This window comes from Lepus europaeus, chromosome 14 (assembly GCF_033115175.1).
Source record: "Lepus europaeus isolate LE1 chromosome 14, mLepTim1.pri, whole genome shotgun sequence".
NCBI lineage: Eukaryota > Metazoa > Chordata > Mammalia > Lagomorpha > Leporidae > Lepus > Lepus europaeus.
In genome coordinates this window covers 92,395,220-92,420,973 of record NC_084840.1, presented here as the reverse complement: position 1 = coordinate 92,420,973, position 25,754 = coordinate 92,395,220, and the positions used below count along the sequence as shown (strand labels likewise).

At 39.8% G+C, this 25,754-nt stretch overlaps 1 protein-coding gene across 1 annotated transcript in view; it reads left to right on the top strand.

Annotated features, from left to right (window-relative positions):
• The window catches only part of KIF5B (kinesin family member 5B), a 48,416-nt gene that overhangs the window by 14,823 nt on the left and 7,839 nt on the right, over positions 1 to 25,754 (top strand). The window contains exons 3-23 of the mRNA XM_062211137.1: positions 139 to 212; positions 1,432 to 1,536; positions 2,344 to 2,392; positions 2,936 to 2,991; positions 3,079 to 3,166; positions 3,351 to 3,475; positions 5,410 to 5,514; positions 5,802 to 5,947; positions 6,887 to 7,035; positions 8,819 to 9,012; positions 10,015 to 10,083; positions 12,779 to 12,985; positions 14,809 to 14,952; positions 20,132 to 20,320; positions 20,936 to 21,053; positions 21,602 to 21,663; positions 21,761 to 21,870; positions 23,644 to 23,745; positions 24,727 to 24,787; positions 24,892 to 24,963; positions 25,052 to 25,156. Of these exons, the coding sequence (XP_062067121.1) occupies positions 139 to 212; positions 1,432 to 1,536; positions 2,344 to 2,392; positions 2,936 to 2,991; positions 3,079 to 3,166; positions 3,351 to 3,475; positions 5,410 to 5,514; positions 5,802 to 5,947; positions 6,887 to 7,035; positions 8,819 to 9,012; positions 10,015 to 10,083; positions 12,779 to 12,985; positions 14,809 to 14,952; positions 20,132 to 20,320; positions 20,936 to 21,053; positions 21,602 to 21,663; positions 21,761 to 21,870; positions 23,644 to 23,745; positions 24,727 to 24,787; positions 24,892 to 24,963; positions 25,052 to 25,156 (2,330 nt within the window). The remainder of the gene's footprint in view (positions 1 to 138; positions 213 to 1,431; positions 1,537 to 2,343; positions 2,393 to 2,935; positions 2,992 to 3,078; positions 3,167 to 3,350; positions 3,476 to 5,409; positions 5,515 to 5,801; positions 5,948 to 6,886; positions 7,036 to 8,818; positions 9,013 to 10,014; positions 10,084 to 12,778; positions 12,986 to 14,808; positions 14,953 to 20,131; positions 20,321 to 20,935; positions 21,054 to 21,601; positions 21,664 to 21,760; positions 21,871 to 23,643; positions 23,746 to 24,726; positions 24,788 to 24,891; positions 24,964 to 25,051; positions 25,157 to 25,754) is intronic.

The following is a 25,754-nucleotide window of genomic DNA, read 5'->3' as shown; positions in this document are numbered from 1 at the left end:
TGTGTGTGAGGGCTTTGAGATTTTTTTAAGTAACTCAGGATAATTGTGACATTTACCTATAAAATTCTTAAGTTATTTCTTGGGAAATTTTTACTTAAGGATTAAATTCCCTAAAATATAAAAATCTCTGTCTTATAGATGTACTTGAGGGATACAATGGAACAATATTTGCATATGGACAAACATCATCTGGGAAGACACACACAATGGAGGTAACATTTTATAATCTGTACTTGGATGTACTGGCATATTTTGTTTTTTTTTTAAGATTTATTTATTTGAAAGAATAACAGAGAGTAAGAAGGGGAGACAGAGAGAGAGAGAAATCTTCTGTATACTGTTTCACAGGGCTGGGCCATGCCAAAGCCAGGAACTTGGAACTCCATCCAGGTCTCCCAGCTGGGTGGCTGGGGCCCAAATACTTGGCCATCTTCTGCTTTCCCGGATATGTTAGCCAAGTGCTGGATCTGAAGCAGAGCAGCCAGGACTTGAACCGGCACTCATATAGGATTCCAGCATTGCACATGTGCCAGGATACTAACTCCTGCCTGTAGTTTTACCGGCACATATTGATTCATTATTCTTGCAGTTATTTTACTGTGCTTGGCATTTTTGTTTGCTATTTATTGCTTTTTTCATACAAATAATATACATGATCACATCATTATTAGAATCTAATTCTTGAGTTTGAGTAGTAAGGGATACCTATATTGGAGAACATATATTGACTTGTTGGTTAACATAACCACAAAGTATGAACATTTTGGAATTAAATAGAAATGTTATATCACTCTCTGAATATGGAAAAATTTGAATGGGTGTCTACTGTTGATTTTATTCAGAGTGATTACTTTTGCTTTTCTCCTTGGCTTCTCTCCCCTGAATACCTGCCACACTTTGCTGAGAAGAACGTCACCACAGTTGTCAGTGGTGGTATTAATAATAGATGGGGACCTGCTCTTACTTTGGCTTCTAGAAAACAGCCTGTGACCTTCTGCCCCTGCTGCAGAAATCTGCTTTTATCATTGAACTGAGAGTAGTTTTTGCTTATTTTAGTGTAGCTCATAGTCACAGTCACAGAGAATATGGACATTTCTAGCATTTACATGAATTTTGTTTGAAGTAAAAGGAACACAGCAAATGTACATAGAAAGAAACAAACTTTTTCAGATATGTTCTTTTTACATGCCTGGATAACCCACATCTAGTGATTAAATAATTAATATCACTTGGTCACCCCTGTGGTGATGTATCTAGTATTATGTGTAAAATAGTTGAACTGGATTTTTTTAGATATTTGTAGAGCTATTTTCATGAAAAATAACAATTCCTGTCTTCTATTGATGACTATAAATAGTAAATTGAAATTTTTAATTTCTACTTCATATTTTAAAATTTGTTTAAAAATTTCTAATTTTGTTTTCTGTTCAGGGTAAACTTCATGATCCAGAAGGCATGGGAATTATTCCAAGAATAGTGCAAGATATTTTTAATTATATTTACTCCATGGATGAAAATTTAGAATTTCATATTAAGGTAACTTCCTTTGGGAGAGATTGTATTTTATTTTATTCCTAAAATAATTGTTTCAAAAAACAGTGAATTCTAGGTTTTTTTCCTTAGTTTTAAAAATTATTAAAATTTTTTTTATCATCTATGTGAAAAGCAGAGAGAAGGAGATATCTTCTATCTGCTGGTTCATTCACCAAATATCCACAACAGCTGGGGCTGGGCCAGAACTCCATCCCAGTCTCCCATGCTGGTGACAGGTGCCCAAGCACTTGAATCGTCATCTGCTGCTGCCTGGAATACATTAGCAGGGAGCCTGATGGGAAATGATGGGAAATGGAGCCGCCAGGACTCAAACTGGCACTCCCAAGGGCTGTGGGCATCCCGAGCAGCGACTTAACCTGCTGCGCCTCATGCTGCCCCTGAAGTTACTTTTATGGTCAAGTGTAGTTGAAGGATTATTAGGGCTAATAGACGTGGGTTCTTACTGCCCTGCCACCAGGTGATCAGAAGTAAGTTAGCTGGGTCTCTCTCGTCACTCCCCTCTTTGCCTGTAAAATACAACAGTGTATTTACCACTGAACTAAAAGGTTCCTCTCTTAACTAGTCTGATTCATTTTAGATGAGGGTATGTAGCAGAAACTGCTTTTAATTTAGTTATTTTAGCAACTTGGCTAATTTATATCTTCCAATCTGAATGTGATCTGTGGGTAATGTATCGATAACTCTGTCCTCTTAGTCTAGGCAGTACCTGGCATTCAAACCTCATAAATATTTAATAAGTGAATAAGGTGTTCAATCATTTTTTCCTTTTTTTATTTGTTTACCCTTTAGGTTTCATATTTTGAAATATATTTGGATAAGATAAGGGACCTATTAGATGGTAAGTTGAATCCTTGTTCTTTTATTGTTTTAAGTAGTGCTTGTTACTAATATTTTTAGTACCTTATGTGAAACTGACTTAAAATATAGAAAATAATTAGATTTTTTAAGTTTTAAAAAAATGAATACTTTTTGACAAAAAGAATAACTTGCTTAAGGCAAGCTACTTCTTAAGTAGTAATTACAGCATAGAAAAGGAGCTAGAGAACCCGAGCCCTGCATTTTTGACTTCTACCTTCAGTTCTTCCATCAGCTGTTAGATATGTTGTTCTTCTTGGGCAAATCTTTGAACCACTCAAGCTTAATGTTCTTATTTACAGAATGTAGGTGGCAGAAGGGGAAATGGGCCTAAATTCTGTATTGTGCATTGGTTTCTATTTAAGTGTGCTAGTATGACAACAAGGTCTTGCTTTAATAGTGGTGTTTTCACTTTTGTTTTTCTGATTGACCTATTATTGGGCTGCTTGGGGAAGCCTGTCAATTCAATTTCATAACTAGTGTTAGATTTTAGAAGAATGTTGCTAATGTTACTTTTCTTTTTCAGTTTCAAAGACCAACCTTTCAGTTCACGAAGACAAAAACCGAGTCCCCTATGTAAAGGTACTTAAAAAATAATAGCGAATGTTTAGAAAAGCCTTGTAATAAATTTTAAAGGATACTGACATTTTTTGCAAAATTATTTCACAGGGGTGCACAGAGCGTTTTGTATGTAGTCCAGATGAAGTTATGGATACCATAGATGAAGGAAAATCCAACAGACATGTAGCAGTTACAAGTAAGTATTTAACATTTGGTAAGGTACAATAAAATGGCTTTTTATCCTTAAAAGATGTAAGAATAACTGGATATCCTTATTCAGGTGATTAATTTTAAGACTTTTATGTAAAATAATTCTTTAGGGAAATTATTAGTAAGAGAAGGTCATGCTTATTTATAGTTTTTCTGTATTTTCATTGCAGATATGAATGAACATAGCTCTAGGAGTCACAGTATATTTCTTATTAACGTGAAACAAGAGAACACGCAAACAGAACAAAAGCTGAGTGGAAAACTTTATCTGGTTGATTTAGCTGGTAGTGAAAAGGTATAGTCTTCACATATTCTGACAAGGATATTTAAACATTTTTATAAACTTCACCTTAAATTGGGATTTACATGTGATGTTTAAAATTTTCTAATTGGATTTATCTGGGAATTATAATTATTGATGTTAATGCTTTATGATTACATAAACAAAATTAGCAATTCTTAATTAACTTCTATTTGGCCATATTTGGTTCAACTGCTAGTTGTTACCTTTGACTTAAGATACATGTTTTTTTAATGAAAAGTTGCTCAGCATATGCTATTATAAATTTTATTACATATTATTATTAAGTATTTATTAAATATCTCTTTGCTGATATCGGGTATCTCTTTTAAGATTGATTGATTGATTTGAAAGTCAGAATTACAGAGAGAGATCTTCCATCCTCTGGTTCATTTCCCAGATGGTCGCAAGTGCTAGGGCTAGGCCAGGCTGAAGCCTGGAGCATCTTCTAGGTCTCTCATGTGGATAGCAGGGGCCCAGATACTTGGACCATCTTCCAAGTTAACAGGGAGCTGGACTGGAAATGCAACAGCTGGGACATGAACCAGCACCAGTATATGATGTTGGCATTGCAGGTGGTGGTTTTATATGCTCTACCACAACCTTGGTCCCATATCTCTTTTATCTGTATTGGCAGTGAGCTCCCTATTGAAACTGGTAACTATCCATTAGTCTTTTTTTTTTTTTTTTTTTTTTTTTTTGACAGAGTGGATAGTGAGAGAGAGACAGAGAGAAAGGTCTTCCTTTTTGCTGTTGGTTCACCCTCCAATGGCCACTGTGGCCGGCGCATTGTGCTGATCCGAAGCCAGGAGCCAGGTGCTTCTCCTGGTCTCCCATGTGGGTGCAGGGCCCAAGGACTTGGGCCATCCTCCACTGCCTTCCAGGGCCATAGCAGAGAGCTGGCCTGGAAGAGGGGCAACCGGGATAGAACCCGGCGCCCCAACCGGGACTAGAACCCGGTGTGCCAGCGCCGCAAGGCGAAGGATTAGCCTGTTAAGCCACGGCGCCAGCCCATTAGTCCTTTCTGATCTAGTTCTATAGTCATCCGTCACTGTCAGTAGGGATTGTTTCCAGGATCCCCCTCAGACACCAGAGTCTTGGATGCTCAGGTCCCTTGTATAAAACACTGTACATAATCTTTGATAGAACTGTGCTTATCTTCCAGTATACTTAAATCATCTCCTAATAAAGTGTTAGTAGTTGTTTTACTGTTTAGGGGGAAATGTCTGTACATGTTCAGTACAGGCACTCCACTGGTTTCAGATATTTTCTTCTGCGCTTGGCTGATTCCATGGATGTGAAACCCACAGATATGGAGGCCAACTCATTTCTTTTCCTTTGGATGATTATCTCATTATCAGTCCTAAAAATATGATTCTAGTTAAGTCAGAATAAGTTCAAATGTTTTTTAATATCGACCTCTGTGACCATTTTTACTGTTCTGCTAATTTTGTTTCTTCTGAGTTGAATGGTGATGCCTGTTCCCTTCTATTTAAAAGTTGTACACGTATCTCAAAGACTCTTTAATCTTGTTATATAATATGTTTAAATTCAGTCTCTTTACCAATCACATCATGATGCTTTAGGAAAACATAAAAGGTTCCTCTTTTCTAATGTAGGGGACCAACAGATTAATGAGCTAAAATTTACTTGTAAATTGGCTATCTTCAAGAGCACAAGCAAAAGCAAAATTTGATGTCTCCAGTCATGTTCTTGTCTGCATCTAGTTGCTTGATCAAGTTCTCAGAAAAGTACTCAAGAAGTACTAGTACCTAGAGTAAATGCTAGCAAGCAACATCACGAAACTTTTCACTTTGCTCCTTCTTTTCTTTGCTGGTTATTGATGACCTGTAAACCTTTTAGAAAATTCAAAGAATATCATCTTAAAATGACAATTTTCTTTCCTCCTTTGGAAATCTAACATGTAGGTTAGTAAAACTGGAGCTGAAGGTGCTGTGCTAGATGAAGCGAAGAACATCAACAAGTCCCTGTCTGCTCTTGGGAACGTCATCTCTGCTCTGGCTGAGGGCAGCGTGAGTATCTGTGTCTTCTGTTTCCCTGCTGTTCTATGGGGAATCATTTAGGTGTATGTGTATGCTTGACTCTGTGTGGCGTGTGAGAGTGAGGAGAAAAATTCACTGTTTCAATTAATATGTGTAAATTGGTTATCTTATAAAGAGAATTTATTTCACAGTATTCGTATCTGTATCCTAGTTCCAATCTTAATAGAGGGCAGTAACTATAAGTCAACATATTTATAACAAATTTTTATTGTATGGAAACCTATTTGTTTTATTTTTTTCTTTGTTTTTGTGTGTAGACTTATGTTCCATATCGAGATAGTAAAATGACAAGAATCCTTCAAGATTCATTAGGTGGCAACTGTAGAACCACTATTGTAATTTGCTGCTCTCCATCATCATACAATGAGTCTGAAACAAAATCCACACTCCTGTTTGGTCAAAGGTTTGTTAAGAAAATGAAAGCCTAAATGTAGATAGGCCTTTTGATTATTGAATGTGTTGATGTCAGACAGTTAACGATCAGTGCATATCGTTAGTGGAATAGATATTTCTTTCTAGCTGAGAGGCAGGTAATACTAACTAGGTCAATTTTTTTAGACTGCTTGGGTTTGTGTTTTAGTACACACTAAAGTCAAATGTTAACTTTAGTCAAATTTATGTGAGAGAATCAGATAATAAAGCAGGGGCCGGACAAATTCCATCCTTTGTAAAGCCTGTTGACACATTACAGGTTCAGATAATTTATAAGATGGTTAGTCTAAGAAGTAAAAATGATGGCTTTATCTTTGACTTGCAGTGATAATTTCTTAATTCAGCCTTGCAAATTAGTAAACTGTAGGCTCTTATTTTTTGTTTATTTAGTTGAATTTTTATTCATTTTATTTATTTGAGAGACAGGGAACTCCTCTATCATTTGTGTGACCAAGTGTCCACAATGTCCGGTTCTGGGCCAGGCCCAAGCTGGGAGTTGGGAACTCAATCCAGATCTCTCACCTGGGTGGCAATTTCTTGGACCGTTACCTGCTGCCTTCCAGGGTGCACATTAACTGGAAGCTGGAATCAGGAGTGAACCCAGGACTCACGTGTACGCATTCTAATACAAGATGTGGTCATTCCAAGCCGTGTCTTAAGCTCTGTACCAAATGGCTGCCTCCAGTTTTTTATCTGGTGAATTATTGATACTTTTTTTTAACCACAATTTTTGGGGCTGACTCAAATTTAGATGGATTGTGAATAAGCACTCTACATTATAGCTTTTAATGTTTATTCTAAGGACTAGATAACAATTGGACAATCTAACTTTTAACCATATATGCATGTGTTACATACATCAAAACTGATTGTAGTCACGTTCTTTTTTTCTTCTAATTACTTCTCTTAGGGCCAAAACAATTAAGAACACAGTTTGCGTCAATGTAGAGTTAACTGCAGAACAGTGGAAAAAGAAGTATGAAAAAGAAAAAGAAAAAAATAAGACCCTGCGGAATACCATTCAGTGGCTTGAAAATGAACTCAACCGGTGGCGTAATGGTAATAATTTAAGAATTTGTCATCTTAGGCTTGTTGGATACAGTCATAGAGCTATTTTACTAATATGAGGTTCTGGCATGAATATAAATGAAATAGCATGTCCACTTTCACTTTTTAAGCAATTAGAATCAAATAAAAATGAATAAGTCTTTCATAATAAATTTTGATTTTACTTGAATTAAGTATAGACACATAGAGGCCAATTAAGAAGTCACAGCATGGCGGCCGGTGCCGCGGCTCAGTAGGCTAATCCTCTGCCTGCGGTGCCAGCACCACGGGTTCTAGTCCCGGTCGGGGCGCCAGATTCTGTCCCGGTTACCCCTCTTCCAGGCCAGCTCTCTGCTGTGGCCCGGGAATGCAGTGGAGGATGGCCCAAGTGCTTGGGCCCTGCACCCGCATGGGAGACCAGGAGAAGTACCTGGCTCCTGGCTTTGGATCAGCGCGATGCGCCGGCTGCGGCTCACTGGCCGCGGCGGCCATTGGAGGGTGAACCAACGGCAAAGTAAGACCTTTCTCTCTGTCTCTCTTTCTCTCACTGTTCACTCTGCCTGTCAAAAAAAAAAAAAAAAAAAAAGAAGTCACAGCATGACAAGATGGCTGGGTTAGGGTGGAAGCAATAAAATGACAAAATATTTTAGCGACTGGATTTCAAAGAATGGCAAAGGAGGGATAAGGGGGGATTAGAGGTAATTCCAGCTGTTCAAATTCCAGGCCTTGAGCAGGTAGGAAAGTTAGTACAAACTGCTGAAGCTGGAAAAGAGAGGGAGGGGCAGAGTTAAGAAGATGGAATAGGACTTTTCCACTGGTATCCCTTGCATAATCATTGATGTAAGCAGCCATCCATCCGTCCATGAACATACCTCTACAAAAGCTAAGGAATCCCGGTGAGAGCCAGGGTATCTGGTTATACTACAGGAAGAAGACACATTGAAGAGGTTAGGAAGGACAGTCTTACTTTCCCTGTGTTCCTTCCACAGCCCCATACGGCACAACATTTATGGGAAAGAAAGGGAGTGAGCCTTGGACCCCAGCACTCAGCCTGCCCCACAGTACAGCAGCATCTGGCAAGCTCTGGCTGCCCCTGATGCCAGGTGGATGTCCACAGACATCTCTCGACTGCCCCAGTGCCGTGTGGGAACCTGCAGCCCAGGTTCAGGCCTGTGAGGTGGCCTCAGTCTCAAACTTCAGCATCCCAGGGCTCGGGACATCCCTCAGTGACAGGCAGGGCCTGGCAGCCGCAGACTCCCAGCACCCGGCAGTAGGCAGGGCGTCAGGATCACATGTGACAGCCTGCCCACTAGTAGTTGCTACTTCAGATACACAGACACTGCCTCTGCCACACAGCCACAAGGATCAGGAGCCATCGGAGGGATGGGGCATCACTGAAAGAATAAATTAATTCAAGTGCTAGTAACCGACAGCTGAAAATGGAGATGTATGAACTGCCCAACCAAAAAAGTCAAAATAAATGTTAAAAGTAAACTTAGCAAGCTGTAATGGAATGAACAAACATTTCAGTAGGAAAACAGTGGGATCAAGATTGAAAAATTCAGTTGAAAAACTGAAATAATGTAAAACAAAATCTTAGAGCTGACAAATACAGTGGATACAATCAAAATAAATGGAATTGAGTGCATCAACAGCAGAATTGATCAAGCAGAACAAACTGTGAACTTGAACTTATTTGGAAAAAACACACAGGAGGAAAGAGATAAAAAGAATAAAACTGAAATTAGTTTTGCATGTGTAGATTTCTGTTAACCATGCTGTTGTTTTATTTCAGGAGAGACAGTGCCTGTAGATGAGCAGTTTGACAAAGAGAAAGCCAACTTGGAAGCTTTCACAGTGGATAAGGACGTTACTATTACCAATGATAAGCCAGCAGCCACAATTGGTGTTACTGGAAATTTCACTGATTCCGAAAGAAGAAAATGTGAAGAAGAAATTGCTAAATTATACAAACAACTTGATGACAAGGTAACTCTTATCTGCTTTCAGTCTCTTGTGTTTTAGAAGTGGTGGGGGGAGTCCAGCCGTGAGCCTTTAAGGCCTGTGAAATCATTTGGTCTGGCCCTGCCAAGGCAGCTGCAGGCAGGGCTTGTAATTCAGTAAATCTAAAGCAGGCTGATTAAGGTGATGATTGTATGGGCTATGAATGATGCTATAAATAGCCACGTGGTCCCTGGCAGGAAGGAAAAAGGGTCTCCATAATTCTTTTAGAATAGTAGTGTCATAGGTATTTTTATTTTCCGGTTTTTCTAATTTCAGTATTATGAGCGGTTATGTTCCATAAACATACTTCTTGATTTCTGTTTTGATTTTTTAACAGCTAATGCAGTAGCAGAATATTATAAAAATCACATTCAGTTTTTGTATAGAAACTATATGAGGGCACATCTCTTTTAAGCTTAAAGAGCATTCTAAAGAAAGTTTGATATCCGCTCATTGGAGAGCCTTAATGAAATGAGCTCCTAAAATAAGGGATCCGAAGAGCCTGATCACAGGTGGTCCAGGGAAACAGAGCAGAGTGGAAGTGCATCCTCCTGCTTTGCTAACATCGATGTCAGTAGTGTGAGAAAGAGCAAATTGTGAACCTAGTAAGAAAGGCAGACATGGACAAGAGCAATAAATAGGCTGGAAGACGATAGTTACTGTTTTTAACAAATGTATCTTAAAGGGGCAGGTTTGAAGGGGCTACATAACCATTATTTTCAATAATAGCTTTTAAGCATGGTATTTTTTAGCACATAAAATGTTATATGAATGGCTTTCATAGACATAAGCCTTTTTTCCTTGTATAAATGATTGCTAATGGAAAGACATTTCTACTATTTCAACATTTCTTAAGAGATTAAGCCAAATCGAATTTGGAAAAATGGTTTTGAAATATTTCAGGGAGAGTAGTAATCTTAAAATTTACAATGTGAAATAAAACTAGTTTGTGAATACATTATTAACCAGATACTTTAAAAATTCTAGGATGAAGAAATTAACCAGCAGAGCCAACTGGTAGAGAAACTAAAGACACAGATGTTGGATCAGGAAGAGGTGAGCTGATACCATTGTTTGCTGCTAGAAAAGCTTTATCCTTTGTCATTCAGTCATTCAAATATGGAAGATGAAGCAGTCACCAGAACTCAGAATATGCAGAGTGAAGTCGATGTTTTAGTTTCTGAGTATGTGTGTGCCTCATCATGACTGTCCTGTGAGATTGATGCATCCTGTGGCTGGAAGCAAATGTGGACTTTCTCTTCAGGTTTTGTTTTTTGTCTCAAGGTTTGATTTTTCTCTAACCTAAAGGAGAGCTGGGAACTCTTTAACATGCACCTATTGGACTTCTTAGCTGTCTCCGACTTTACCTGCTTTGAAGAACAATGCTGTTTACCGTCTTACTCCCCTCAGTATTTCTGATCTGTGGGGAGGACTTCCACTAGTGGGCTCGGGGCGGGCGTTTGGCCTGACAGTTGGTCACTCATCAGAGTACACCCACATTGGAGACCTGGGATTCGATAGCTGGCTCCTGCTTCCCCTTCCACTTCCTACTGATGAGAATCCTGGAGTTAGCACTGATGGCTCAAGTAGTTGACATCTGCCGCCCACTTGGGAGACCTGGATTCAGTTCCTGACTCCCAGCTTTACTGCACTTCCACTGCAGGCATTTCGGGAGTAAACCAGCAGAAGGGAACTCTTGTTTGTCTGTATCTCTCAAAACAGTGGAGCTGGCGCTGTGATGTTGCTGGTAGAGCCACTGCCTGCAGTGCGGACATCCACATGGGCACCAGTTCATGTCCCAGCTGCTCCATTCCCAATCCAGCTCCCTGCTGATGTGCCTGGGGAAGCAGTGGAAGATGGCCCAAGTCCCTGGGCCCTTGCACCCACGTGGGAGACTAGATGAAGCTTTCAGTTCTGGCCATTACAGCCATTTGGGGGTGAACCAATAGATGGGAGATATCTCTCTCTCAGTCTTCCTCTTTCTGTAAACTCTGCCTTTCAAATACATAAATCTTTTTTTAAAAAATAATATAGGAAATGAACAATTTTTTAAAAAGAAGAAAAACAGTGGACTGAGTAATGTTAGACTTCCTTCCCCAATGAAAAGCATTTGCACATTAGATGTGAAGGAAGATATATAAAAGCACAACATTATCGTCACTCAGCAAAGTCTAAAGGATTTTTTAAAGAAAGATACTGGTTTCTGAATCCGTTTGACTTATTTTTTCTTTAGTAATTATATAATTTTTGAGTATAACTTTGTGAGAATGAGAATCTCACTATCAGTGAAATTAATCCTGGTCATATCTTTAAAAAAATTTTTTTTGTTTATTTTATTTTGTTGGAAAGGTAGAGAGAGAGAGAGAGAGATCTTCATCTGTTTATTCATTACCCAATGTCATAGCTGGGGCTGGGCCAGGCCATAGCCAGGAGCCAGGAACTTAGTAAAGATCTCCCTTATGGGTAGCAGGGACCCAAATACCTGCGCCATCACTGCTGCCTCCTAGGGGTTGCGTTAGTAGGAAGCTGAAACAGAAGCGGAGTTGGGATGTGGACCCAGGCATTTCAGTATGGGGTGTGTGCATCCCAAGCAGCATCTTAATCCCAGCCAAACACCTGCCCCTCAAATCATCTTTATGCTTAACTTCAACTGTGGCATTGTTTCTCAAAAGGGCACTAGTGACATAATTCTTTGTTGTCTTGTCTTGTGCTTTATAGGACGCTTAGTATCTCTGGCTCCTACTTTTCCCTGCCATTAGCATTCTACCACATTAGTAAGAGTCACAGTGTTTCCAAAGGTCCCTGCTGAAAAGCTGCTGACCTGGATAATTGCAGTGTCTTCCTATCCAGGCTCTTGGCTTCTTTGTTTGTTTGTTTTAAGATTTATTTATTATTTGAAAGTCAGAGTTACACAGAAGGAGAGGCAGAGAGAGAGAGGTCTTCCATCTGATGGTTCACTCCCCAATTGGCCACAAACGCTGGAGCTGCACCAATCCGAAGCCAGGAGTCAGGAGCTTCTTCCAGGTCTCCCACATGGGTGCAGGGGCCCAAGGATGTGGGCCATCTTCTACTGCTTTCCCAGGCCATAGCAGAGAGCTGGATGGGAAGAGGAGCAGCTGGGTTTCAAACTGGCGCTCATATGGAATGCCGGCGCTTCAGGCCAGGGTGTTAACCCACTGCGCCCCCCCCTTGTATTTCATATTTGATAATCTGTACTAAGATTTTCCGAGGCCTAGCACAATTGCTACCCAAGCAAGTCTGAACTTTAGGCATCTCTTCTAGACATCTGATTTCTTGTTTCTCTGTGTGTTATAGGTCTAGAGTGCCTTTTTCTTCTATTACATTAAACCGCCCATGACTAACATCCACCTATCCTCACCACCTTCTCCATGCATACCCTCCAGGAAAATGCCTCTTTCCTGTGCTGTCAAGCACTTCCTTGCCCAATCCCTCTTTGCTTTATGACTCTTACATTCCGTCTTGTGTTGTCCTTCTTTATGTGCCTGTCTTCTTTTCTACTAGGCTCCTCAAAGGCAGAGTCTTTATTTGACTTCCTTGTCTCAGCTGTCTAGCACAATGCCTTGCACATAATAAACATTCAGTAAATCTGTTAAATGGATATGTGTTAGCACACTTAATAGCATCCACGTTTTATTCCCTTTGTGCTTATTAGCAAATGTTGCAACAAATAGATGAATTTTTAAAAATTCAAATGCTTTGGTGAAAATAGATATTGTTCTTGTTGATATAGCTTCTGGCATCTACCAGAAGGGATCAAGACAACATGCAGGCGGAGCTGAATCGCCTTCAAGCAGAAAATGATGCCTCTAAAGAAGAAGTAAAAGAAGTTTTACAGGCCTTGGAGGAACTGGCTGTCAATTACGATCAGAAGTCTCAGGAAGTTGAAGATAAGACCAAGGAATATGAATTGCTTAGTGATGAGCTGAATCAAAAATCGGTAGGCTATAGTTTGGTTTCTTTGGTGCAAGCAATCTTAGATGGGAAGTTATTTAAGTAACTTATTTCTGTATAAGCCCATGATTGATAATATCTGGATCTCAACTTCTGTTCCACCTACATATGAAGCTTTAGGAGGTAGAGGAAGAGGGAAGAGGGTTATCTTTTTAGTTCCTAATGGTCTGTCAGTATGTAACTGAATTGCTATTTTTAAAAGATACTGGCTGTTCCTATCATGATTCCTAATGTTAAAGGGAAATAAATTTTAGGGTTAGCTCCTACTTGGTCAGTGAAACTATTAAAGGATTATGCAATCTATAAATTAAGAAGTATACCCATAAAATGAAGAAAATGTTGTTCAACCAGTTAGGTGATTTATTTGGTATATTCATAAGGATCTGTAGCTTTGTATTACTTGTGTTTTGTTCACTGTTAATATTCCTGAACCTGAAATAGTGCCTTTCCATCATAATGCAGTAGAATCTTCCTATTGTTCCCCAGTAGACAGAGATTTGTACTTGTCATTGCTGTGGGAGGGAAGGCCTACCTCCAGCACTGATGCCAGAAGTCGTGTATAGCTGTGGTGGTTTCAGCATTACCAGGGATGAGATGCACTCATAGTCAGTGCCCACCACTTACTTTCCTGCTTTCACTTCCCAAGGAAAGAGGAATTTCAAAAGGCTTTCTTTTCCAATGAGGTCATTGTTCCTTTTTGGTATCTAATGTTAACAGCTTGAAGTTACAACTTAATACCAAGATCTGAGACATCATTGTAACTCTTATAATTTATATTATTAGCAAACCCAAGTGCTGTGTAGAAGAATGAGAGTTTCTCACAATTCTGGAAGATGGTCCTTGCTCACTAATTGTGAGCTCTAAGACAGTTGTATTGGTGTCCCAGTTGTGGAACTAAAATCAGCACTGCTTTGGTTAATGGGAGTAAGAAAACCTTAGTGTTCAGTATCTTTGTAAATGCTTAATCAGTATTGACCGATCGATTGTTAGAGAAAATGGCAGAAGCATGGTACATTATGAGACTCGCCAGGTAAGGATAATTGGTATCATATTGTAGATTAAACTGGGTGAACATACCCCTCTTCTGACATCCAAAAACTTAAGGAAATGCCCAATCACCAGAGGAAACGAACAGGTGAAATGATGGTATTTTTACTAAAAGACACTAACTAACAGGTGGTGTTAAAACTGCAGTGTTTGATCTATGGTGTGATAAATAATTTTAATGTGAGCCAAATTGGATTTGACTTTTTAAAATTGGTAAATGAGTTATAATTTAAATTTCTAATTATAGTACTTGAATGCAGTTAGTAATATTACTCATCGCTAGCTTCTGGATAATTATATCATAGTTTGAGAAGCAGTAATGATCATCATCAAGTAGATTTCTTTTCAAGGAGTAAGTATACAGAGAGCATACTAACCATGTACAAAACTGTTGGGTCCCTTCCAGCACTTGTTTGTTCAGGCTCAATTTCCAAAGATAAATCATAATGTAGTAAATAAATGATAAATCTAATTTGAAATTCCCAGTTGGGGGTGAAAACATCCAGTCTCAAAATGGTCATACGATAATCCAAGCCACCTGCTCTTAATGGAATATAATATGGCTACTTTACATAGTCTAGGAGGTCTCAAATATTTTTTAACTTGTAAGCTGAGAGCCAGCCCAGACTTCAGGATATATTTCAAGGAAATGAAAGTGGATGATACAAAGTTTTTTAAGGACTAGGTAACAAACTTGAAATAATTATGAATCTTTTTCTTATTAATAAATTGAACCATACATTTTATTTTGGATTCTACTAGGCAACTTTAGCAAGTATAGATGCTGAGCTTCAGAAACTTAAGGAAATGACCAACCACCAGAAAAAACGAGCAGCTGAGATGATGGCATCGTTACTAAAGGATCTTGCCGAAATAGGCATTGCTGTGGGAAACAATGATGTAAAGGTAAGCATTAGGAATAATTATCTGAATGTAACATATACTTTGTTCATGTTCTTTTCCTACTCATTCATCCTCACAACAGCCAGGCGTGATAGATGAGGAAGTAGGGAAGGCATGAAGGGCACTTACTCAGCAAGCGGCATTTATTGGGCCCCATGTTTGGTTCTTTACTATGTAAAGATTTTGTATTTAGGGGCAGGTGTTCGGTGCAGCAGTTAAGATCCGCTGGGAACGCCCACATCCCATATCAGAGTGCCTGAGTCCCAGCTCCACTTTTGATTCCTGCCTCCTGCTGTTGTACACCCTGGGAAACAGCATCTGATAGCACAAGTACTTGGGTCCCTGCCACCCACATTCCTGGCTCCTGGCGTCAGCTTAGCCTACCTGTTGTAGGCTTTTGGAGAGTGAACTAGTGGATGAGAGATCTCTGTCACTGTTTCTCTGCCTTAAAAGATTTTGTACTTGAAAAACATCTTTATAAAGTACCATTTGTGAAGTGTGTGATTGGAACAGCAGTGAAGCTCATACGTGAATTTGCTGTGGTTGCTTTAAATGTTTGAGTAAAAGCAACAGGATAAGCACTGCTTCATTAGTTCTTTAAGAAGAATTAGTAGGGGCCGGCGCCGTGGCTTAACAGGCTAATCCTCCGCCTTGCAGTGCCAGCACACCGGGTTCTAGTCCCGGTTGGGGTGCCAGATTCTATCCTGTTGCCCCTGTTCCAGGCCAGCTCTCTGATATGGCCCAGGAAGGCAGTGGAGGATGGCCCAAGTCCTTGGGCCCTGCACCCGCATGGGAGACCAGGAGAAGCTCCTGGCTTCGGATCAGCGAGATGCGCCGGCCGCAGCAGCCATTGGAGAATGAACCAACGGCAAAAAGGAAGACCTTTCTCTCTGTCTCTCTCTCACTGTCCACTCTGCCTGTCAAAAAAAAAAAAAGAAAAGAAACCTGGCCTTAATTCAGCCAAAAATAAAAAAAAAAAAACCTTTAGTTTATCTCTTTTTTTTTTTTAATTATTTTTTATTTATTTGAAAGAGTTACACAGAGAGGTAGAGACACAGTGAGAAAGGTCTTCCATCTGCTGGTTCACTCCCCAGATGGCCACAATAGCCAGAGCTGAGCTGATCCAAAGCCAGGAGCCAGGAGCTTCTTCTGGGTCTCCCACGCAGGTATAGGGACCCAAGGACTTGGGCCATCTTCTACTGCTTTCCTAGGCACAGTAGAGAGCTGGATCAGAAGAGGAGCATCCGGGACTCGAAATTGGTGCCCTTATGGGATGCTGGGGCTTTAACCCTCTGTGCCACAGCACTGTCTTGTCCCCCCATAATCTTTAAAAGGATACTAATATTGTTAACATTAAGCATGTGGTAAAAACTTGAATGACCTGGTGGGTTTAAAGATCAGACCAAAAAACTGAATTAAATCTCTTAACTGCAAAAACAAGTACATGACGTGGAAATTTGTGTGTTGCAGTAGCTATTTGTTTTGACTTTACCTTTTTGATTAAAGTCTGACATCAATAACAAAGGGAATAAGCTTGTACTTGAGTTTACAGTGAGAATCTGCTAAGAAGTCCCATTGGAAATGAAAAGTTTTTCATGTTATAGTTCACTCCTTGTGTTTCACAATTTGGGTTTTTACCAAATGCAAAGTGTTACAGATCTACCATTATGGTATGACATAGAATAAACAGTTCCACCACCTTAACAAATCCACTGTACTTTACGTATTCATCCCTATTCCTGGAGCCTTTGGCAACCACTGGTGGTTTTATGTTTTGCTGTTTCCAAAACGTTACATAGTTGGAATCATGTGTAATGCAGCCTTTTCAAGCTGGCTTCTTTCACTTAGCAGTAAGCATTTAACATTGTTCCATATCTTTTCCTGGCTTCATCATTTCCTTTTTCACTGAATAATTTTCTATTTTATGAATGTACCTGTTTATTTAACCAATTCGGTTACTTCCAGTTTTAAGCAATTATTAATAAAGCTGCTTAGAAACATTCCTGTGCAAGTTTTTTCGTGGATATAAGTTTCAGTTGACTTGGGTAAAAAAGTAGGGGGTGATTAGATCATATGTTAAGCTTGTTAGCTCTGTAAGAAGCTCCCAGATTGTCTTCCATAGTGTAGGTAGCATTTTACATTCCTACAGTAATGAATGAGAGCTGTGTCCTTCACAGCCTCTTCAGCATTTGGTGTTGTCAGCTTTTCAGATCTTAGCCAAAGTGTAACTTAACCTCATTAATGTTCTAATTTGGAGTTAATTTTTTTGTTTCCTTATTGTTGAGTTTTAAGATTTCTTCATATGTTTTGCATGTAAGTCCTTTATCAGATAGTATTTTTGCAGTATTTCTCCTAGTTCGTGTCTTGTCTTTTCACTCTTTTTTTTTTTTTTAAATTTTTTTTTTTTTATTTTTGACAGGCAGAGTGGACAGTGAGAGAGAGAGACAGAGAGAAAGGTCTTCCTTTTTGCCGTTGGTTCACCCTCCAATGGCCGCCGCGGTTGGCGCGCTGCGGCCGGCGCACCGCGCTGATCCGATGGCAGGAGCCAGGTGCTTCTCCTGGTCTCCCATGGGGTGCAGGGCCCAAGCACTTGGGCCATCCTCCACTGCACTCCCTGGCCACAGCAGAGAGCTGGCCTGGAAGAGGGGCAACCGGGATAGGATCGGTGCCCCGACCGGGACTAGAACCCGGTGTGCCGGCGCCGCAAGGCAGAGGATTAGCCTAGTGAGCCGCGGCGCCGGCAGTCTTTTCACTCTTTTAACTGTTTTTTACAGAACAGAACAGAACAGAAACTTTTAGTTTTAATGAAGTTCAACTTACCAATTTTTTTCTTTCATGGGTTGTATTTTTGCTACTGTATTTTAAAACTCACCACCAAACCCAAAGTCACCTAGATTTTCTCTACTAAATGCATTTTAGTTTTGCAGTTGTATTTAGGTCTATGATCTATTTGGAGTGAATTTTTCTGAAAGGTGTAAAGTTGCACCATTTTGCAAGTGTATGTCTACTTGTTACAGATCATTGGTTGAAAAGACTTTAATTGCTTTTGCACCTTTGCATATTTGTGTGGGTCTGTATCTATTCTGTTTTGTTCCAGTACTTTTTTGTCTGTTCTTTTGCTGATATATAGAAGTTCCTTTTAAAAAAAAAAAAAAAGATTGATTGATTGATTAATTTGAAAGGCAGAGTTACACAGGCAGGGAGAGGGAGAGAGATTGTCCATCCCCTCCCCTGGTTTACTCCCCAAGTGGCTGCAATGGCTAGGACTGGGCCAGATGGAAGCCAGGAGCCAGAAGCTTCTTCAGGGTCTCCCATGCGGGTATAGGAGCCCAAGGACTTGGATCATCTTCCACTGCTTTCCCAGACCATAGCAGAGAGCTGGATTGGAAGTGGAGCAGCCGGGACTCGAACCGGCACCTATATGGGATGCCAGCACTGCAGGCGGCGGCTTTACCCACTACGTCACAGCACTAGCCCCAGAACTTCCTTGTTGGCAGTTTGGCTTTCTGTGGGTTCAGTCGTCTGTAGTCAACTGCAGTCCAAATGGAAATTTCCAGAAATTATAAATTCATGTGTTTTAAATAACTTATTACACTAGATTGTTACTGTTGTACTATTTTATTATTGATATTAATTTCCTTAGACATCAAACTTTCTCGTAGGTAGATATATTTTGGAAGAACATCACATAACAGGGGTTAGTCCTGTTTGTGGTTTGGGGCATCCTGGGAATGTCTTGCTGTGTGTCCATGTGAAGATGAGGAACTGTTGTACTGTCTAAGTTATTGTCGCTTTATAATAAACCTTAACGTGTCAGTCTTATGACTTTGTTCTTCAGGATCATGTTGGCAATCGGGGATCTTTTGACTCTCCATGTAAAATTTGGAAATCAGTTTGTTGACATCCACAAAACAGTTTACTGTGATTTTCATTCACCATATTGAGGAAGAAGTGACTGGTTTTTTTTTTCCTTTTTAAAAGTTTTATTAATTTATTTGAGAGGCAGAGTTACAGAGAGAAGGAAAGGCACAGAGAGGTCTTTATTCTCCTGGTTCACTCCCCAAATGGCCGCAACGGCCGGAGCTGTGCTGATCCGAAGCCAGGAGCCAGGGGCTTCATCTGGGTCTCCCACATAGGTGCATGATCCAAGCACTTGGGCCATCTTCTGCTGCTTTCCCAGGCCATTGGTGGGGAGCTGAATTGGAAGTGGAGCAGCCGGGACTCAAACTGGCGCTCATTTGGGCTGCCGGCGCCACAAGCAGAGGCTTAACCTGCTATGCTACAGCGTGGCCGCAGTGACTGACTTATATATTAACCCTGTATCCTGCAACCTTGCTATTGTGACTTATTCGTTCCACGAGTGTTTTTGTTTTGTTTCTGTTTTTGTTTTTTGTAAGCAATCATATCTGCAATAACAGTTTTATTACCTCCTATCCAAGATGCATATAAGTTTGACATTGAGTATTGGAGTTTTTAATGAAATCTATAAAAATCAAGGAATGTGCAGTGGCCACAGCTCTTCCTTGTTATACTTAAAAGTCATCCTTAGAAAAAGGAAAAACAAAACAGAGAAAAAGAAAAAAAAGTCATCCTTTCCCTACCACCCCAAACATCCTCTTAAATTTTAAACTGAGGTGCCGGCACTGTGGTGTAGCAGGTAAAGCCACCGCCTGCAATGCCAGCATCCCATACAGGCACTGGTTCAAGACCCACCACTGGCCTTAGCGGCCATTTTGGGAGTGAACCGTGGATGGAAGTTCTCTCTGTCTCTGCCTCTGCTTCTCTAACTCTGCCTTCCAAATAAATAAATGAATCTTGAAAAATAATTTTAAACTGAACTTGGACATTGTTGACAATGAATTTACTGAAGATGTCTTGTGAAAAGGAAATGTAAAACTTAAAAGAGGCAGAAGTCAGTCATTTTTTGTTTTGTTTTATTAGGTTTCCATTCATTTTATTTCCTTGTAAGCCATGTATTAACAAGTTTGAAAAAGTAGAAAGGCAAAAATTAAGCTCTGCTTCTATATCCTTTATTAAAAACAATAATGAAAGAGAAAACTAGCTCCGGCCTTTCTGTGAACATTGAGAAAATGAAAGGTTTTGTAATGGTTTGAGATACTAGAGTCTAACTGGGAAGACGCAGTAAACTTCTTGGCTTTACTTTTTTATTTTACTTTCACAGCAGCCTGAGGGAACTGGCATGATAGACGAAGAGTTCACTGTCGCCAGGCTCTACATCAGCAAGATGAAGTCAGAAGTCAAGACGATGGTGAAACGCTGCAAACAGTTAGAAGGCACACAGACTGAGAGCAACAAAAAAATGGAAGAAAATGAAAAGGAGCTGGCAGCATGCCAGCTTCGGATCTCCCAAGTATGTGTTACAGAACAAAGTATTTTCATTTTTTCAATAGCCACGAATAAGTAAATAATATGTTTTATTTACTATAAAAGCTTTCAGAAAAATGAGTCTCTAGAGTAACAATAAAATGTTAGTTTTCCCTGTACTACTACAGTGTGATAGTGCAAATGATTTAGTCGGGTTATAGTTGTCAGTGTGTGTATGCTAAGTATGGAAATGTACTAGAAAGATGCAAATGGTATGATTTTTGAAGACTCTAGAGTAATTCCAAAGTGGAGAGTACTACTGAGGAACGGTTTCTGGCATTTTTGGCCACTTGGAGAGTGGGATCATTCACCAGATAGAATCTGTGCAAGGAGGAAGAAGACAGTGATATTAGATGGAGAAAATTCTAAAAATACTGTCTCATATTTCAGCCTTCAGTCCCTTAGTTTACATGTGGTAGAAGCTCTACACAACTAGTGTATTGGTAAACTGTAACATTTTAAAATTTTTCCCCTCAACATAATACCTCTGAATTTATAATATATTTAGATATGGTTGTAAAACTTACTATACTTTGATATTCTTAACAAAATGTGTGTGTGAGATTTTCTCCTGTTCATATCAGTGTATTTTTTCCAAAAGCATGAAGCCAAAATCAAGTCGTTGACTGAATACCTTCAAAATGTGGAGCAAAAGAAAAGGCAGCTCGAAGAATCTGTCGACTCCCTCAGTGAAGAACTAGTTCAGCTTCGAGCACAAGGTATTAGCTCCCAATTATTTACGTTCTGTGTTAATTCCTTCTTGCCTTTATATAATTGTAGTAAGCTTATATTCACACTGATGAAGAATAGTAGGAATATGGATAACTTGGAATAGTAAACATCATATATTTTAAGTTGCCTTTGAAACATTTTTAAAAATTGTGTTTGAATATATAAATGGCCAGTCTAGGAGTTTCCTATAAGATTATGAAGTTGTGTGTGTATGGGGAGACTTAAAGATCTTTTGTATATAAACCTTAAAGTAGATTTAGAAACTAACTTCTTTCCCTACCATCCCTTTAACCCTCTGTTCTGGGGCTAGGCAAAGAAAAAACAATGCTTAATATCAGCACAAGTGTAGTAGTCAACACATTATTGAGCCTGGAGAGCAAGATTTACTTTGTGATATTTGGATAACTTAATTTTGAGTGCTTCTTGAAAAACCTATTTCTCATAAGACCCATTTGTCCCTTTGGCTTACATGATTGGTTTATATGAGGACTCTTTTAAGACTTTGTTCTTCTGTTTTCTTTCCCTAACTAAACAGAGAAAGTCCATGAAATGGAAAAGGAGCACTTAAATAAAGTTCAGACTGCAAATGAAGTAAAGGCAAGTTTGTTCTTAGATTGGATTCTAATGGCTTTAATACATTGTTACTGATTTTGATTAGTCTAACTCTAACATTCTTTCCCCTCAATCATTTTAGCAAGCTGTTGAACAACAGATCCAAAGCCACAGAGAAACCCATCAAAAACAAATCAGTAGTTTGAGAGATGAAGTTGAAGCAAAAGAAAAACTTATCACTGACCTTCAAGAGTAAGCATACTTTTCTCTTCTCTCACATATTTGAAACTAACTGAACTATCTGCAAAAATTCGGAGGAAATAATGTTACTAGTGGTCGGTATGTCCTTACTTGAAACCTGTTTTCAAGGAAATTCTAATTTTTTACTTGGAAAATAAAGAATTTTCACACTGCAGAGTAAAATTTCTAAAAAGTTCTGAAAGATTTACTTAGGTCTTTTGCTCTAAATGCTAAGTTTAAAAAAAAAAGAGATCCTCAGCTTAAACTCATTATTGAAGACTCCCTCAAATCATTTAACTTTTTTTTTTTTTTTTAAGATTTATTTATTTATTTGTTTATTTGCAAGGCAGAGTTACAAAGGCAGAGGCAGAGAGAGAGAGAAAGAGGTCTTCCATCCACTGGTTCACTCCCCAAATTGGCTGCAACATCTGGAGCTGGGCCGATCGGCATCCAGGAGCCAGGAGCCTCCTCTGGGTCTCCCACATGGGTGCAGGGGCCCAAGGACCTGGGCCATCTTCCAATGCTCTCCCAGGCCATAGCAGAAAGTTGGATAAGAAGAGGAACATCCAGGACTCAAACTGGTGCTCATATGGGATGCCAGCATTGCAAGCGGCAATCTTACCTGCTACACCACTGGGCTGGCCCACTTAACTTCTGGTTTTTTTTTGTTTTGTTTTTTTAATTCTTAACTGATAAAATTTTTATTAGAAATTATGGGTTTTGAGGTTGGTTTTTGTTTTTTAATAGAAGTCGTCCTCTTAGTTTACCTAGAAGACATTTCTCTACTTCGGTTATCATGTTCACATACATGGGCAGGTGTAATGATTTGAATAGAAACCAGAAGATGGCAACAACAAAACAGAAGTTTGGGGCGTAGATCTAACTAGGAGTTAACGAAAGTAGTAATAAGGATTCAGGGAAATGAAAGACATGGAAAAATGAAATCATAATTTTTATTTAAAACATGAAAAATATTGGATGACCAAAAGGTCCTATCTCTTTTTGCACCCCTGGAGGACAGGATAACAGAAGATATCTTGGGTGTCTGAAAAATGAGATTATAGAGTTCAAAAAATTGGGACAAGCGTTTAGCCTTAGCAGTTAAACACTTGCGAGTCCCATATCCGAGAGCCTGGGTTCAGTGCCCACCTCTGTTCCTGGCTCTAGTGTCTTACTTGTGTAGACCCAGTGAGACAGAGGTGAGAGCTCAGGTGGTTGGGCTGCTACACCCGCACTGGAGACCTGGACTGAGGGCCCAGCCCTGGCCATGGTGAGCATCTAGGGAGTCAGCTAGCAGATGGGAGCTCTATCTTTCCCTCTCTCTCAAATAAATACATTTAAAAATTAAAAGTGGTAGGGGGAAGCATTGTGGTGGTAGTGGGTAAAGCCACCATCTGCAATGCCAGTTCCTGTCCTGCCTGTTCTACTTCCCATCCAGCTCCCTAATGGCCTGGGAAAGCATTGGAAGATGGCCCAGGTGCTTGGGCCTCTGCCACCCATGTGGGAGACCCAGATGAAACTCCTGGCCCTTGGCTTCAGCCTGGCCCAATCCTGGTTATTGTGACCACTTAGGAAAGTGAACCAATGGATGGAAGAGCCTTATGTCTCTCCCTCTCTAACACTGACTTTCAAATATATAAATAAACCATAACCCCCCCCCACCCGCAAAAAATATTAAAAGTGATAGGTATGGACAAGACCTTTAGAAATTTTTTTGACAGCCTTCAAAAAATTATGATGTTGATATACTGTTTTTTTTTTTTTTTTTTTTTTTTCTTTTGTCAGCCAAAACCAGAAAATGATGTTAGAGCAGGAACGTCTCAGAGTAGAACATGAGAAGTTGAAAGCTACAGATCAGGAAAAGAGCAAAAAACTACATGAACTTACGTGAGTAACTGCTGTAATTAAAATTTAAAAATAAAAACTAGAGGACTGTAGGCACTGCCTTTGGATATGTCTAGTGGGTACATGTTTTACTTTCTATGGACCTGAGTGTATTTTTAAGAAAATCTTTGGAGTTGTTTTGATTTACATCTAAAAACTGAGAATTTATGCTGTGTTTGACTGAAAGCCAGGTCTTAGGCTTCCGCCTGCTGGCTCTATCAGTGTCACCATATTACTTCAGGATTTATCTTAAAATGAACCTAGACCATGACAGTCAGTAATTTAAGTGATTGCAGCTTCTACCCCAAGATGAGTTTTTTTCAGATTTGATCTTGAATAAGAGAACCTTATTGTTTTCAGTCTTGTCTTTTGGACAGAGGCTTTCATTGCTTGTTTCTTCCCCATTTATGGAGTTGGTACTCAGTTTGGTAGAATCAGAGCGATTAGGAAACTCACAGTTTTTCATGTGCCTTGAGTTTGTGAGAGACGGTGCAGGTGAACTGCTGTCCCGGGATGGTCACTCCATCAGGACCTGTGCAAGGGGCTGTGTAGACGTGCTGCTGCGTTGCAGCTGCTGTTTTGTTAGAATAAAGATTTTAGTGTAAAATATTTTACTCTGACAATTTAGTCTGTCCTTCCCAGTTAGTATCATTTTGGATAAATAGCAGAATCCCGTATGACATATTTAAAAATCTAAATTGGAACTGTTCGTATTCTTGGAATTCTGCCACATTTTATTTCATGTCTTCCATTGCTATATGAGGAGGGTTTTTTCCTAATAAACTATAGATTTGGAAAGAGATTATCAGGAATATAAAATTCCTTTGAAAGAAATAGCATAGATAAACTTTAAAAAGAAGCGTCTTTCATTTATTTGAATTTATTGAGTCCTTCAGATAAAGATATTGATTGAATTCTTGTGCTAAAGCTAGAATCTTATGGAATCAAAGGTCAAACCATGCCTGTATATTCTCCCACTGTTAGGGTCATGCAAGATAGACGAGAACAAGCAAGACAAGACTTGAAGGGTTTGGAAGAGACAGTGGTAAGAAAAACGAAGATGAACGGGGCGAGGTCTTGTGCGAGCTTTTATCCCATTTCCTAGACTTGAAGTCTGAATTCTAAAAGTACTGCTATACTTAATTCCAGGCAAAAGAACTTCAGACTTTACACAACCTGCGTAAGCTCTTTGTTCAGGACCTGGCAACCAGAGTTAAGAAGGTAGCAGGCGTACCCAGGCTGGGTGTGGGGAGGGCTGTCTGTGCAGTCCGTTGTGTAGCCCTCTGAAATGTGGACCTTCTTCTCTCAGAGCGCCGAGGTCGATTCTGATGACACTGGAGGCAGTGCTGCGCAGAAGCAGAAAATCTCCTTCCTGGAGAACAATCTTGAACAGCTCACGAAAGTGCACAAACAGGTAATGCAGGCGGTGTCTGCTGCTTGCTGCAACATTGCAGAATCAAAACTGCAGAAGTGGCAAGTGTTTTCATCTTTCCAGTTGTTAGAAATTTGTATACTCTGGGCCATTCCATTATTTTACCAGACAATACAAGGAAACCACCAGCAGCTTTTAACAACCCTGTGATGTAGACCAATGGAAACATGTTTTTTTATTTTCTCTGTAGGAAATTCTGGGCTGTCAGTTTTCTTAACTTTTTTTGTGGTAATCTTTTTGTTTTAAATATTTATTTGAAAGAGTTTCAGAGGGGTAGAGACACAGAGAGACGTCTTCCATCTACTGGTTCACTCCCCAAATGGCTGCAGGACCCGAGCCCATCCGAAGCCAGGAGCTTCTTCCAGGTCTCCCAGTTGGGTGCAGTGGCCCAAGGACTTCAGCCATCACCCTCTGCTTGCCCAGGTGCATTAGCAGGGAGCTGGATTGGAAGCAGAGCAGCCAGGATTCGAACCAGTGCCCATATTGGATCCCAGTGCTGCAGACTGGGGTTCACTTGCTGCGCCGCAGCACCAGCCCCTCATGGTACTGTGCTTGTTTGGTTTTGCTTTGAAAAAAAAAA